This window comes from Sinocyclocheilus rhinocerous, unplaced genomic scaffold, assembly GCF_001515625.1.
Source record: "Sinocyclocheilus rhinocerous isolate Xijiao unplaced genomic scaffold, SAMN03320098_v1.1 scaffold1121, whole genome shotgun sequence".
Classification (NCBI taxonomy): domain Eukaryota; kingdom Metazoa; phylum Chordata; class Actinopteri; order Cypriniformes; family Cyprinidae; genus Sinocyclocheilus; species Sinocyclocheilus rhinocerous.
In genome coordinates, this window is record NW_015670367.1 from 200,708 (window position 1) to 214,276 (window position 13,569).

General features: G+C 36.9%; 2 protein-coding genes across 2 annotated transcripts in view; one reads left to right on the plus strand and one right to left on the minus strand.

Annotated features, from left to right (window-relative positions):
* Positions 1-9,817, minus strand: part of LOC107734140 (very-long-chain 3-oxoacyl-CoA reductase-like) — a 13,299-nt gene extending 3,482 nt beyond the window's left edge. Inside the window, 7 exon segments of the mRNA XM_016546004.1 lie at positions 3,983-4,027; positions 4,136-4,203; positions 4,819-4,929; positions 5,704-5,779; positions 6,437-6,483; positions 9,626-9,701; positions 9,703-9,817. Of these exon segments, the coding sequence (XP_016401490.1) occupies positions 3,983-4,027; positions 4,136-4,203; positions 4,819-4,929; positions 5,704-5,779; positions 6,437-6,483; positions 9,626-9,701; positions 9,703-9,798 (519 nt within the window). The 5' untranslated portion in view covers positions 9,799-9,817.
* Positions 9,818-10,970: 1,153 nt separating this feature from the next.
* LOC107734141 (probable E3 ubiquitin-protein ligase RNF144A-A) lies at positions 10,971-12,192 on the plus strand. The gene is made up of 3 exons (XM_016546005.1): positions 10,971-11,041; positions 11,191-11,249; positions 11,708-12,192. The coding sequence occupies exons 2-3, from the start codon at positions 11,235-11,237 to the stop codon at positions 12,158-12,160; spliced, it is 468 nt and encodes a 155-aa protein (XP_016401491.1). The 5' UTR covers positions 10,971-11,041; positions 11,191-11,234; the 3' UTR covers positions 12,161-12,192.
* Positions 12,193-13,569: the final 1,377 nt, after the last annotated feature.

Here is a 13,569-nt window from a genome sequence, read left to right on the forward strand (position 1 = left end):
TGTGTAAACATACCTGGCAATAAAGCTCATTCTGATTCTGATTCTGATTCTTCACGACATGGCGGCGGCAACAACAATACTACAGCGAGAATATAAGTTACGCCTTCTTTCTTTGCGTGAACGTTTGGGCGGCGTTATGCAAATCTTCCGAGATCGTGACGTAGGTATGTGGGGGTGTGTTAGAACGAGCCGTTTTAGGTAGGTGTGGCTGACTCTTAACTTTTATAAAGAATATCTCTTTGGATTTGAGACTTTAGTCTTTGCAACTTTACAGATCTTCTTTATGCACCAAGAGCTTGTAACACTCCAAAGAGAAAGGAAAAATTGAAATCGCATCATATGACCCCTTTAATACTTTTGTGGAAACAAAATACATTTGTTACATTTTTCCAGGATTCTTTGATGAATAGAGAGTTAAATAAAATGCAATTCTTTTGAACTACACCACTGTACACAACCGTTCAAAAGTTTGGAGTTAGTAAGATCCTTACTGACTCCAAACTTTTGAACGGTGTATGCGTGATCTTAGCTAGCATTGCCATTTTCAGTTCCATCTGCTGCCTCTCTCCCATTGAAATAAACTGGGAACATTGGGTTACCATGTACCATGTAAAACGGCTTTTAATCCGGCTGCTCAGTGTGACAGAATATTGATTATTGGATTTCCTTGTTTCCCCTCTAACATCAGATCCTCTCCAGTGAATTCTTCCTACATTTTTTGCCCCCCAGCAAAATCTTTCCTTTTACTCATCTCATCCAACCCTGCTATTCTTTTCCTGTGCCCTATCACCTGTTCTTTCATTGCCCTTTCGCTAGATTTCATCTCTTCTCCTCCATTCTTTCTACCAGCAGTCCCTCGATCCCGTTGGCCTCTAGCATAGGAGAGTAAACAGTGAGTGTGTAACTGCTCCCTGTGGCCTTCTGCTTTTGTAGTAATTGCTCTAACGATTGCAAACTGTGCTTCAGCTGTCCCAGACCAGCAGCTACTGTCCAAGGTCACCTGAAGCCAAACACAGGAAGCAGAGTAACACATGCATGACACAAAGATCTCCTAATGCAGCTGTCATTGCAGTGTCACAATTCTGCGGCCACTTGCAGTGTCCAACATACAGTAATTGAAGACAGTAATGTTAACATGCAGCCTGTCTGGTTTAACGTGCCAAGCAGTGGTTTAACAGTGAAAGTCAGTAGGGTGAGGGTCCAGTGTGACTTTTAGGCCACCATTGACTTTCATTGTATGGACAAAAGCAGCTTTTTGTCTGTGTGTTTTCACAGAAGAAAGAAAGACATAAAGCATGTGGATGAGTGAAGGATCACATTATTTAAAATCTATGTCTTTAACATTTGGATGCCAATTCTACAACTGAGTCAAAACTCAGTCTCTCTTAGTCAACAAATCTAAAATGCAAGTTTGTAACGAGATGCAATAATTCTCCATTTCACTCTGCTTTTAATAAACACTGCTACTTAAGAGCCCCCCCCAAATAAACAATCCACTCATCTGTGTTAACATTTAAACATTAAGCCAGTGCTATGTTAGCAGTGTTCAGAGACATAAAACACAAAAATGTCCCCGCATAATAAGCATTATTTGTTTCCAAGCAACTGGCCTAATGAGGTGATGTCCTGTAATGCTGATGACAAGACTTTGATATCTGGCTGAATACTTAGTTTAAACAGAGAAGAGGCTTAATACATAATAAACACTGCATCCTGAACGCCTGCAGTGCCACCTTTACAACCTTTTCTCTAGACAGTCATTATTTTGAAAAATATTTGTTCGAACATTTTGCTTCTTTCAAGAATACTTATTTATTTTCTTTCAAGAATAAGTTATTTTATATAGTGGAATTTTAATATCTACTAAAATGTTATATATATTTTTATCTAAGTAAGAATCATATCTTTAGAATAATATATTTAGTAAGAACTGGAACACACAGTTCTAGTTTACTTGCAACAAAGTGACTTGCAGCAGGAAAAAAAAAATAGTAAATTGTGCCCAGGATTTACGAATTTGTTCCCTCGGTTTACTAAATCATGCACTCTAAAAAATAATTCAGTGGATCTGTTGCCACTACTTAATTTAATGCATTAGTGCAAGTTAAAAATTCCAATTTATTGATTTAATTAAACATTTTAAGGTTTAAACATTTTTTTAATGAGTTGTCCTGACATCTTAATGTTGATAATAACATCAATGTAATACTGTGTGTAACTTCAACTTAAATATCTGTGTTAGTTTGTTTAAAACATTATTTAAGTTGTACTAACTCAATGTAATTAGCTCCATAACTTCATTTTTTCAAGTTCACGTTTCAGGTTCCCAGCATGCTTTGCATGTGACTGAATAATGAGCGGTAATGTAGAAATAAACTCATATTTTATGCATTTCTATTTAAGATCAGAACAGGAGAAGATTTATTAATGTTCAGTGTTCGGTTATTTTAGTATTTACATGTGTTTCTGTTATGTTGGTGGTTTTTATGAGATTACCATTGTACTGAAGAGTAGAGCATTTGCTTAGGTTGAGAACAGACTCACTAGACCAGAAGAAGTTGACTTAACTCAAAAAAAATGATGCAAACTGTTGCGTTAATTTTTTTTGTTGCGTCCAAACAATATTTTTTAGAGTGTTGGCATAAGAAACATACAAAAAAAAACTTATTTCGAAATTTTGACTGGTAGTGTATGTATGTATTTTTATATGTATGTAGCTTATAAATTACTGGATTATCTATAACATATAATCTGTATCCATTTTTATATCCATATTCATCTACAGGGGCTGGACAAAATAATGTGAACATCATTACCGGGGTTAATATTGTGTGTGTAGGCTGCAGTAAAAAACAAACAAACGTTGCAATTATCTTTTATTTATCTTTCCAATGTCTATACTCTCTAGGTTGTATATCAGTATAAGTTGTGCTCAGCAGTGTTTAGTAAGTGGGTCAAATCGATGACTTGTTAGACTTACAAAAAAGACAAATCACGGGAACCTGTTCAGCAGGAACGTCTGTTAATGGCCCAGTTGTTTGGTGTCTTTATGATTATGATTGCCATCAACAAAGCATGGCAAGACTTCATCAGCGTGATTGAATTATAGGGACTGTCGAGTACTAAGAAATATTGTGTTCAAACAACACAGAACTACTACTGCAAAGTGACAGCAAACTTAAGCTTTCGCCTTGTACACTCTCTTCCCACAAAAAAATCCAACCACAGGGCACTTTACAAAGCTAACATACATGAAGGAGCTGTAATTGCTAAAACTTTCATCATGAACACCAATGCTAAAATGCGAGCAATATGGTCATAAAACCATACAATATGATCAGAAAACCTCGGCGAATGGAGCTCCAAGATTACCTTCAACATCTGCCCTGGCCTTTTCAATCACCTGACTTTAAAGGGGTCCTATTATGCATTTTCCCTTTTTCAACTTTAGTTAGTCTGTAATGTTGCTGTTTGAGCATAAAAAAGATCTGCAAAGTTACAAAGCTCAAAGTCCACTTCAAAAGGAGATATTTTATTTAACAGAAATCACTTTTCAAAAACTACAACGAACGACTCGTTTGGACTAATCAAATCCCTGTGGCCAGTTTTTGAGAGAAGATTAAGAAGCCGATTCCCTCCTCCAACATTTCTGAAGCAATTGGCAGATGTTTTTTTTTAGACAACATTCAATTGGAGGCCATTCAAAGGTTATATGAATCTATTCAAAGAAGGTAGTAAGCTGTATTAAAGGCAAATTGTGAGGACACACTTTACTAAAGAAATATTGCTTATTTCCCAGGCATTCACATTATTTTTTCCAACCCCTGTATTGTTTTTTTTACATATGCACACAAAGGACACAAAATGGCACACATTTTGTAAAAGAGCCTATGTATGCTGCTATGTCAAGATGATGTTTAAGATGACAAATATATGGTATAACAGGCCGTATGTAAACAGGTTCACATACAGATAGTCTTACCTGAGTGACGGACAGTGTGTTACAGTTTATCACCTGTGTGATTCTCTGGAGACAGAAAAAAGTACTTCATGTAATAGACACTTTCATACAATGGATTCAGATTACAATAGAGTAGAAAGTCAAGCTGTGTGGTGTAGAAAAGCTGAGTCAGACCTGGTCTGGATCAGGAACATCCAGAAAATTAGCTAGAACCCCTATATAGTTCATACCTACATTGTTCACTACAGAGAAAACAGAAGAAATTAATAATAGATATAAATAAATGTAGACTGAATTATCCTGTACAGTGTATTGAGTGTGTTTTATTATACTAACTGTTGATAGCATAGACCTTCTGATCTACTACAAGTAGAAAATAAGCAGGGAAAAACAGCAGCTGTGATTTGACTTGAAATAATGAGATAGAGGGAGGGTAAATACTCTTACTCCTAATCACCAGTAATGATGATGATGATGCTAGGGGGAGGAATTACCAGATATACAGAAAATAAATAGCTGGCATTTAATTAAAATTTTCAGTTTTGATTTTCAATTTCAATTGTGCAGCACTTTTCACAATACACACTTCAAAGCAGCTTTGAAGTCCACTTGTAGTGCCTTGTAGTCCACTGACATTACTGACATTGAAGTGTAGTCATTTGTATACTGTAGAAGCAGGTACAGTAGCAATAAAAAAAGGATTTAAAAAATGGTCATGTAAAACTAAATTATGATGGTTTTTGGTTCCAGAAATGAAAAACATTTATTCTATGGCCCCTATAAGGCTTACCAAAATTAATTTCATTCTTTTGCACCATCTTCACTGTTTTACACATCATTGTTGATCTTTATCTTACCCAGAATTCCAATCTCTAGGCCCTCTAGCTGTTGTGTGATAGCAGAGTAGATGGAATGGCCCTCTGTGAAGTCTGTCTGAATCAGATGTGTCTGGCGCTTGTACCGAGATTCTGAAACAAACACATTCAGATTTATACTCTTTTTGCTCTGTCTAAACGTATGAAAATAAAGCTGTTTTCCCACATAAAACTAGTCTGGTTAGAAGAACACAGACTAGAGATAGATCACAAATAAGCTGAATATTAGACCATTCTTTGAGCAGCATATTTGCAAATATGGTTCATGACATTTAAAAATAGGGCCATAACATTTTACAGTTGTATCATTCCAAACTCTTAAAGGGGTCATATGATGCTATTTTAAAGATCATTATTTTGTGTATTTGGTGTAACAGAATATGTTGACATGCTTTAATGTTCAAAAAACACATTATTTTTCAAATACTGTACATTATTGTAGGTTCTCTATGCCCCGCCTTTCTCAAACACCTAGTTTTTAACAAAGCCCCCTCCTTTGACAAGCGCAGTCTGCTCTGATTGGCTAGCTGACTCAGTGCATTGTGATTGGCCGAACACCGCAAGCACTCGTCGGAAATGTAAAGCCTCTTACCATAATCGCGAGCTTCATCTTTCAAAATAAATGTAAAGACAGCTTTTATAAAGAATATCTCTTTGGATTTGAGACTTTAGTCTTTGCAACTTTACAGATCTTCTTTATGCACCAAGAGCTTGTAACACTTCAAAGAGAAAGGAAAAATTGAAATCGCATCATATGACCCCTTTAAAGAAAATGTGGTTGAGGTCTTGCGTACAAACGGATTTGTCTCTGTTCTGATCACTACGAGAAGCTACATTTTTCATCTTGACTTCTACTTTGTAACTCACCTATTTCCTTGGCGACACTGCGAAGCTTGTCATCCGAGCGACTGATCAGAACAATGTCTAATCCTCGTTTGGCAAGCTAAGACACAAATACACCCTAATAGATTACTGTATATAGAGGAAATAGGAAGAATAGTAATTATTGCCATGCATTTCAACAGATTTTTATCCACGGAATGAAAGTCACTGAGTCCAATATTGTTTTGGACCCCATTAACTTTCATTGTGTAGACAATAACAGTGTTAATAACTTGTGGAAGTCAATCACAGGAGTCCCTCTTATTCTCTGTTAGATGTGCAGGAGCGCAAACACATTGTAAACAGACATACTTACTCCTTCACTGAGGACAAGAACAACACACTGTGGCGGCCAAGAGAGGCCCGGATTTTAATCTGATAACATACCACATCCATGCAGATTTTGGAAAATGGAAATTACTAGTGCGTCTGGATCCTTCAGACTAGTTGATTATGGCAATTCGCCTATATTGTCACATGCTGCATTTTAATGACAATTATAGAGCAAACTTGACATTTCTTGACTTAAAGCGAAGGCTAAAGCCATGTTAGGACACCAAAATCAGTAAGATATTGCATGTTGTAGCTTAGAGGAAGTATGCAACTTACTCGGATAAAAAAACTACAAAGATCTGCAGTGAATTTTTTTTGTATCAAAACGGATGCTATTAAACTCCCACATAATTAATTTTTTTTTAAAAGAGAGTTATTTACTGACCTCTTCAGCATATGCACGACCAATCCCTGATGTTGCTCCAGTTACAACTGTGAGAGACAGGAAGGTTTAGTGAAATATCTCATCCTTCCTGTTCTATTGTCAGTTATCATTAGATCACCCAACTTCAACCACTATAATTGTTTGTGTCAGATTTTTAAGGCTGTTTTGATTATGTCTGGAATCTGCACATTTTAAGTAAATAATAAAAAGGCAGCAATGATGAGTTTCTGGCTATGCAGATGCCCTGAGCAGAATGAGTACTGTACAACCAATGCAAAAGAACACCCCTGCAGAAAAAACAGCAAAGCAGGTCACAAGCACATGTTGTGTTTTGGACACTAGATGATGGTGTGACGCCCCCCATGCTATGTAACCACAAACATCTGTCTTGCTCCAGCAAGACCCTGCTGCATCACTTGCCGGCCTGCTGGACTCCCTGTGATCCACCAACTAATTAGCAGGATTCTGCTGGTTAAAGCCTGTTTTTATACAGTCTATGGTTAAAGCATGGTCCACCAGGTGGGCCAGCAGAAAACCAATGCTGAGCGGTACAAACTGGCGCAAATGGTAATAGTTTTGTCAGCAAGATATCAACAAGGTTATTATAGTTTTGAATTTTTAAATTAGTTTTATTTTACGCACATTTGTTCAAACGCCTGGCAGAATGATCACAAGATGCTAGGCTAGTTTTGTATTGTTTTCAGAAAGGATGCGCGTTCTCATCTTTTTTTCTGTTAATTATCATGTTGCGCTGCATGTATTTTTCTTCAAAGCACCAACTTAGACTGCCTAATGTTGGTTTGATTGCTTGTGCTACATGAGAAAATAAATTATCTTGCTTACCTGATGTAATAGATTTAATGCGAGTGCGGTTCGGGTCGCGGGTTCAATGTTTCAAGAAACAGCAACAAAAAAATTGAACAAAAAACAGATAAAGACAAAAAAGTAGCCACTGATAATATCTAAACAATATGTAGTAGTATAGTATATAGTATCCAAATCAAAATGTAATAAAATTAATTTATGTGTGATTTATGTGTAAATTATGTGTAATGTCTTAGCCACTAGGGATTGTTACATAGGGCTATACAGGCATCTAGTGGCAACACAATGATATTACAGATACTAAATTGTGCAAAATGTTTATCTTAACAGTAAATTTACAATAGGGATTTCGCCTAGGGCGTCAAATTGGCTAGAAACGGCCCTGCCTGTAGGTGTAGTCTATTTGAAACACCCGTGTCTATCATTTATGAGTAAGTGTGCCTATTGTGTCTTTAACAATTGTTACTACTATATAATCCGAATAAATTAATAGACATAACCTTCAAAATCAATAGGCCTATTAAAATATTTAAAATATTCTTTCTTTCTTTCTTTCTTTCTTTCTTTCTTATTTGGTGCCAAGAAACATTTCTTATTACTATTCACCTTGAAAACAGTTAATATTTTTGTGGAAACTAAAATTTTTTTTCCAGAATTCTTTGATGAATAGAACATTAAAAGAAGAGCATTTATAAACATTTTGTAACCAAAGACATTAAACGTCTTAATCATTGTTGAATAAAAGTATTAATTTCTGATAATTATTATTTTATTTCAGTTAGTTTTTCAATAACTGTTGTTAGTTTAGTTTCGTTTTAGTTTTTCAAATATTTTGACGTTTTTATTTTATTTTATTTCAGTTCAGTTATTTTATTTCAGTTTATTTCAGATTGTTTTTTCATCAATCGTTTTAGTCTTAGTTTTCGTTTACGAAAACAACCTTGGATATCAATCACTATCATCTAATGGCGCTTTTCCACTGCGTGGTACGACTCGGCTCGGCACGGCACGGTTCGGCTCGGCATGGTTTGCGTTTCCACTGCAGTTCAGTACCGCTTTAGAGTGGGCGGGATTATTCACATGTTGTTATAGTTGCGCCGCGTCTACTACCACGACTCCTGAAAAAACGTTTTCATTCCGCGTCGCCCCATCAAGCTCTCGCTGGATCCGCTCCTCTGCTATCAACGAGAGGAACGTCTGTTCTTCCGCAACAGACAACAAAACTTTTTGGTTGTTAAAAAAAAAGGTGCGCTCGTTCAAAACAGTTGCGTTCGATCCTTCGCTGGCTGTGCTGATTTAAATCTAGCGCTTCTTTTGTGTTTGTGTCGCAAGTTCAGAGACACAGGTAGTGACGATTCTCTCCGGCCAATCCGTCATCAGCAGGGTTTACACGTCACGTTTTGGTAACGGTACGGTTCGCTTGGAACCCCAACCGAGGTGGTACTAAAAAAAGTACCAGGTACCAGGTACTGTACCCAGTGGAAAACCCCCCAAAAAGTGAACCATACCGAGCCGTACCATGCAGTGGAAAAGCGCCATTAGACAGCTCATATAAAACAATATTTTACTACAATTGTTTATTATATAAGAACACCGAAGTGGCAGTTCTGATGTTCAAAGAAATGTACAATTTAGTTCAGAAAAACTTATTTATGAAATCATCTTGATCAGAATTTTATGGCAAGCTGTTTTAACGTATATTTTTTTAAAAGTTGTGTTTTTAAGATACTAATAATTATTTTAAAATTACTACTACAATGTTATAATGACTAGTATCTTTTTCACTCTTATAATTAACTATTCATTAGATATTAATACTTATTACAGTAGTGACTAGCATCTGTTCAACTGGTCACTAGTAGTTATTCTTAAAAAATAGTAAGACATCAAAATGTTATTAGTAACAATTAGAAAAGATTTGCATAAATGGATAGTTGTATCTAATAAATTGAGAAATAAGTACTAGTGCCTGATGATTAGTTGCTAGTAAAATGACTAGCCTACCAGCGGCAACTGGAATGCACACTAGTTGGAAGTAAATAGTTAACATATTGTAGATATAACTCACTTTTTAATTTATTACCAGTAACATTGGTATATTAACTTGTCACTGTTATCACAAATAATTTAATTAAACGCATTAATAGCATAATAATAAATTTAGATGGTTAGTTAAAGGGAATATATGCTACAACAGTTTGCCATACCATTCATAGTGAAAGAAGAAGCAAATGATTAACTGGCACTAGTATTATTAAACGTGATCGGTTTATTTCTGCTCCTAATGCATCTGCACTAAACAGCAGATCGTGTTATAATTACATAATAATCAGAAAGGAACCCACTCTTTGAAGAAAACCTTACCAGCCCATTGGCCATATGTCCTCAGGTCCGTTTGCCAGATCTCAGAGAGCACGTACACTTTGAATCCATGCCAACAACTGCCATGACCATCTCAGCAGGTAATCCACAACCGTAATGGAACCGATGCTACACAACACCAATGAATACCAGCTCCACTCTGCAGTGTCTCCCATCTTACTTCTTTGCAACTACGCGTTTCTGTCACACTTATAATAAAATGAGTTTCTTCTGGGCATGCTCCAGAGTTGGGAAAAAAACTCCACACACATTCACAGGCGTAATTATATGCATGCTCCTCCCATCGCCGAGGCCTGTCTGTCATTGGTCAGCAGTAGCCTACAGAATAGAACATCAGATTCGCCAAAGTGTAACTCCTCTTCGAAACAAACATTGTTCGTATTAACGGGTGAGAGGGCGTTATGTACTCTCCACACCTCTATGATTATGTTGATCCTACGTGTGATTTTTGGGATATGTCTGTCATGTGGTCCGACCTGCCATTCACGTCAAAATTTATCACTTACTAATGACATCCTGTTTGAACAATATATTACTGTACGGGACAGATAAAAAGCCATGTAGCATCCCAGACTGTAGCCTTACTCATAGATATTAAATCACAAACAAACGCTGTCATTTCCTGATCATTTGTAAACATTAACAAGTGTATACAGGAACAGCCCAGAGTTATGTAAGCTGTGCAGCACAGGAGTAGATGACAGTTTAATATTTAGAACATGCCGGTACAGCTTGCTCGAATCGTTCGTTTATGTTTCTGTTTACAAACACAAGATGGCGATATCGACATTCTCAGCCTGGGCTTGTGCGCATTTTTAGTTCTGAGATATTTTAAACAGTTACAATGTATTAAATAACAGTAGGCCTAGCTGTGTAGTTAAATACAGAAATCAATTCTTTAAAACACCCAAAAGAAAAGAAAAACTTGATTGTCGCAAATTGTTTTTGATACAAAGATAAAATGTGGGAGACTAGAAATAATCATTATCTTGGGAAAAGTGCAATGAAATATTAAAGTATAATGCAAGAATAAATACAATATGCTATGCATTTTTTTGTTTTGTAAAATAAATCACTGCTGTATTTTTTTTTATCTTGTCACATAAATAAGACCTCTGAATACCATTCTGCCCTATATATGACAGCTCTAAGCTGAAGGGACAATAAATCTTGCACTAACTGTTGGTGTCAGTTAAAGTGATCCCACCCTGTCATATAATCAGTGAGAAAGAAAGGTCATATAGGGTTGTGCTTAAGATTAGTGAGTAAAGACAAAGTGAAAGTTACATGTAACTGTGGTATTCCCCTTCATTCGAGTTGTGCTTACAGACAGGAACACAGCTTCCTGGCACAGACAAGTGTTGAGTTTGGTGTGTTTATGATCTACCAGTGAAGAAGGTATTTGTTTGCTTTAATTATTATTATTAGTAGTAGTAGTATTATTATATTGGCCTTTTACTGACTGATTTGAAAACTGTGCTCATGTTGTTCACCAGTGGCTTACTATTACATTACTTTAAGTGACCAGTAACTCATATTGTTCACAGGTTTCTCCGTCGATCTGTGGATGTGGAACAGCAGACTTTAAAACATGACCAGTCCAAAGGTAGAACTGTTATTTTCATTTTATTTTCATGAATTTGTAAAAACTACCCACATTATGACAGCGTACTATAGGAAAGAAAAGAGATCTATTAATTTTGAAGATTTTAGCATCTATTTAACATCTGTTTTTCCAAAAGAGGATACCGCAATATACTGCTACCTGTTGTTAGTCAAGTTATGCTCTGATACAGTTCATTTTATACAACAGTTCAATAAGAAAATAACTTTTATATAATAACATTTATATAATAACATTTTAGACAGAACAATTGCAGAATATTGTGTTTTTTTATAGTTCCAAACAATTCTGACCAAATTAATCACTGAATCTCCTTCCAACACACAGTAGCACCGTTAATAAGATAGACTGAGTGAATGATTCAATGACTAACTTATAGTGACAAAAGTATTTTGTCGCCACCTACTGGCAATGATTTAACTTGTCTGTCTGACTTGCAGTGTCCTAGCTGTCAGCGATCTGATATCAGAAAGTTGGATGGACAGCGAGCAGTCTGCAGAACTTGTTCTAAAGCAAAGAGGTGCGTGTTTCAGTTCTGCTGGGCGTGTCAGAGGGAGTGGCCATGCAACGCTTCGACCACCAACTCCTGCATGCTGCCGAACTGTGCACTCCGTGCTGCCCTCCTCAGCGTCAAACAGATCAGTGACCCGCAAAGCTCAGTGAATGGATGCCCGTACTTCAGGGCCTGTCTGGGATGCCAGGCCCTATTAACACACAATGGTGAGGGCTGCCCTAACATTATTTGTCCCCACTGCGACGAGGAGTTCTGCTTTCGCTGCCTGCGTCCAGAATGCTACGACGATGAATATGATGATGATGATGATGATGATCCTGACACAGAGCCCTGTGTGATAGTGGATAATGCTGAGATCATTAAACATGAGGGACTCTAGTGAATGAGTATAAACTATTAAAAATAACATTTATTTTCACAAGAGAATAAATATATTTAAAAAAAACTTTCTGTTTTTGTCTTTTATTTTAAGCCAGAGATAAAGAAATGAATATTTTGAACAAACTGTAAACGTGATGTTTTAATGCTTCATTCTCATTGTAAAAGCTCCAAGTCAAGTCAAGTCACCTTTATTTATATAGCGCTTTATACAATACAGAGTGTGTCAAAGCAGCTTTACAGTGTTAAACAGGAAAAACGTGTGCTGCTAATGCAAGAGGACAATAGAAAACAGTCAGTTTATCAGTTAAAGTCAGTTCAGTGTATTTTGTTTTTGTTTTTTTCGAGAATTGAAAAGTACCAGAGAACGTGATCTGTGATCAAGTGGTCAGAACCAGAATATAAGAGACGGTCCTCACCGCAGAACACAAGATCCAGGGGGCTCCTCCAGATCCAACTCCTCCCACCTTACATATACCTAAACCTACCCGTCTCCACCCCCTGATCCCTAAACCCACCCATCTCCACCCACTAGATGTGGATCCAACCACGCCCCCTGGATCTTGTGTTCTGCAGTGAGGGGCTACTGGAATATAAAGGGAAGAGGGAGGCCGAGCAAACTGGCAAGCGTTTATTTTCCACTTTAATTCACTGACCAGCAGATGGCGCTATATAAAACTAAATCACCAATCATCTTGTAATCGCTGGCTAAATTAATCGCTAAAAATTATTAGTGGTTTGCTAGGAAAAAACAGCTAACGAACGTTACATTCAGTATACCTTTTTCAGGTGAAAATTAATATTTTGGAAGACTGCCAATAGACCGCCTATAAACAGAAAGTGAAAGACGCAGGACTTTTGGTATTCCCCTTCAATCTGTTCTCACGGGAAATTAATACTAACATTTTGTGTCTCTTCGCACAAAGAAGTGGATAGAATAGTGTGCTGGTGTCCAGTAAGTAGGCTAAGTTACTGTTTTACATTTTGTCCATTTTAGTATCTTCATACATTCTGTAGTAATTGTCCCTTTAACTGCAGACAGAGTTAAGACTATTTGAATTCACACTTGAAGGAAGGAATATTGTTTTCTTGTTGGCAGAGACATATTGATTCTAAAAATGCATATTATTTTACACATAGATAATGTTCTTGGTAAATTGTCATACTAATTGTAAATGTACTTGGTGAAATCACGCTCACCAGTGCGTAACTGTGAGGCACAGTGTCCTCAGTTTCCCTGTCAGCACAGTTCTTTGTCTTACATTTTCCTTACTCTCTCGGCTGACCCTCGTCTACTCTCTCTCTCACTCACTCACTCTCTCACTCACTCACTCACTCACACTCTCTCTCTCTCTCTCTCTCTCTCTCTCTCTCTCTCACACACACACACACACACACACACACACACAC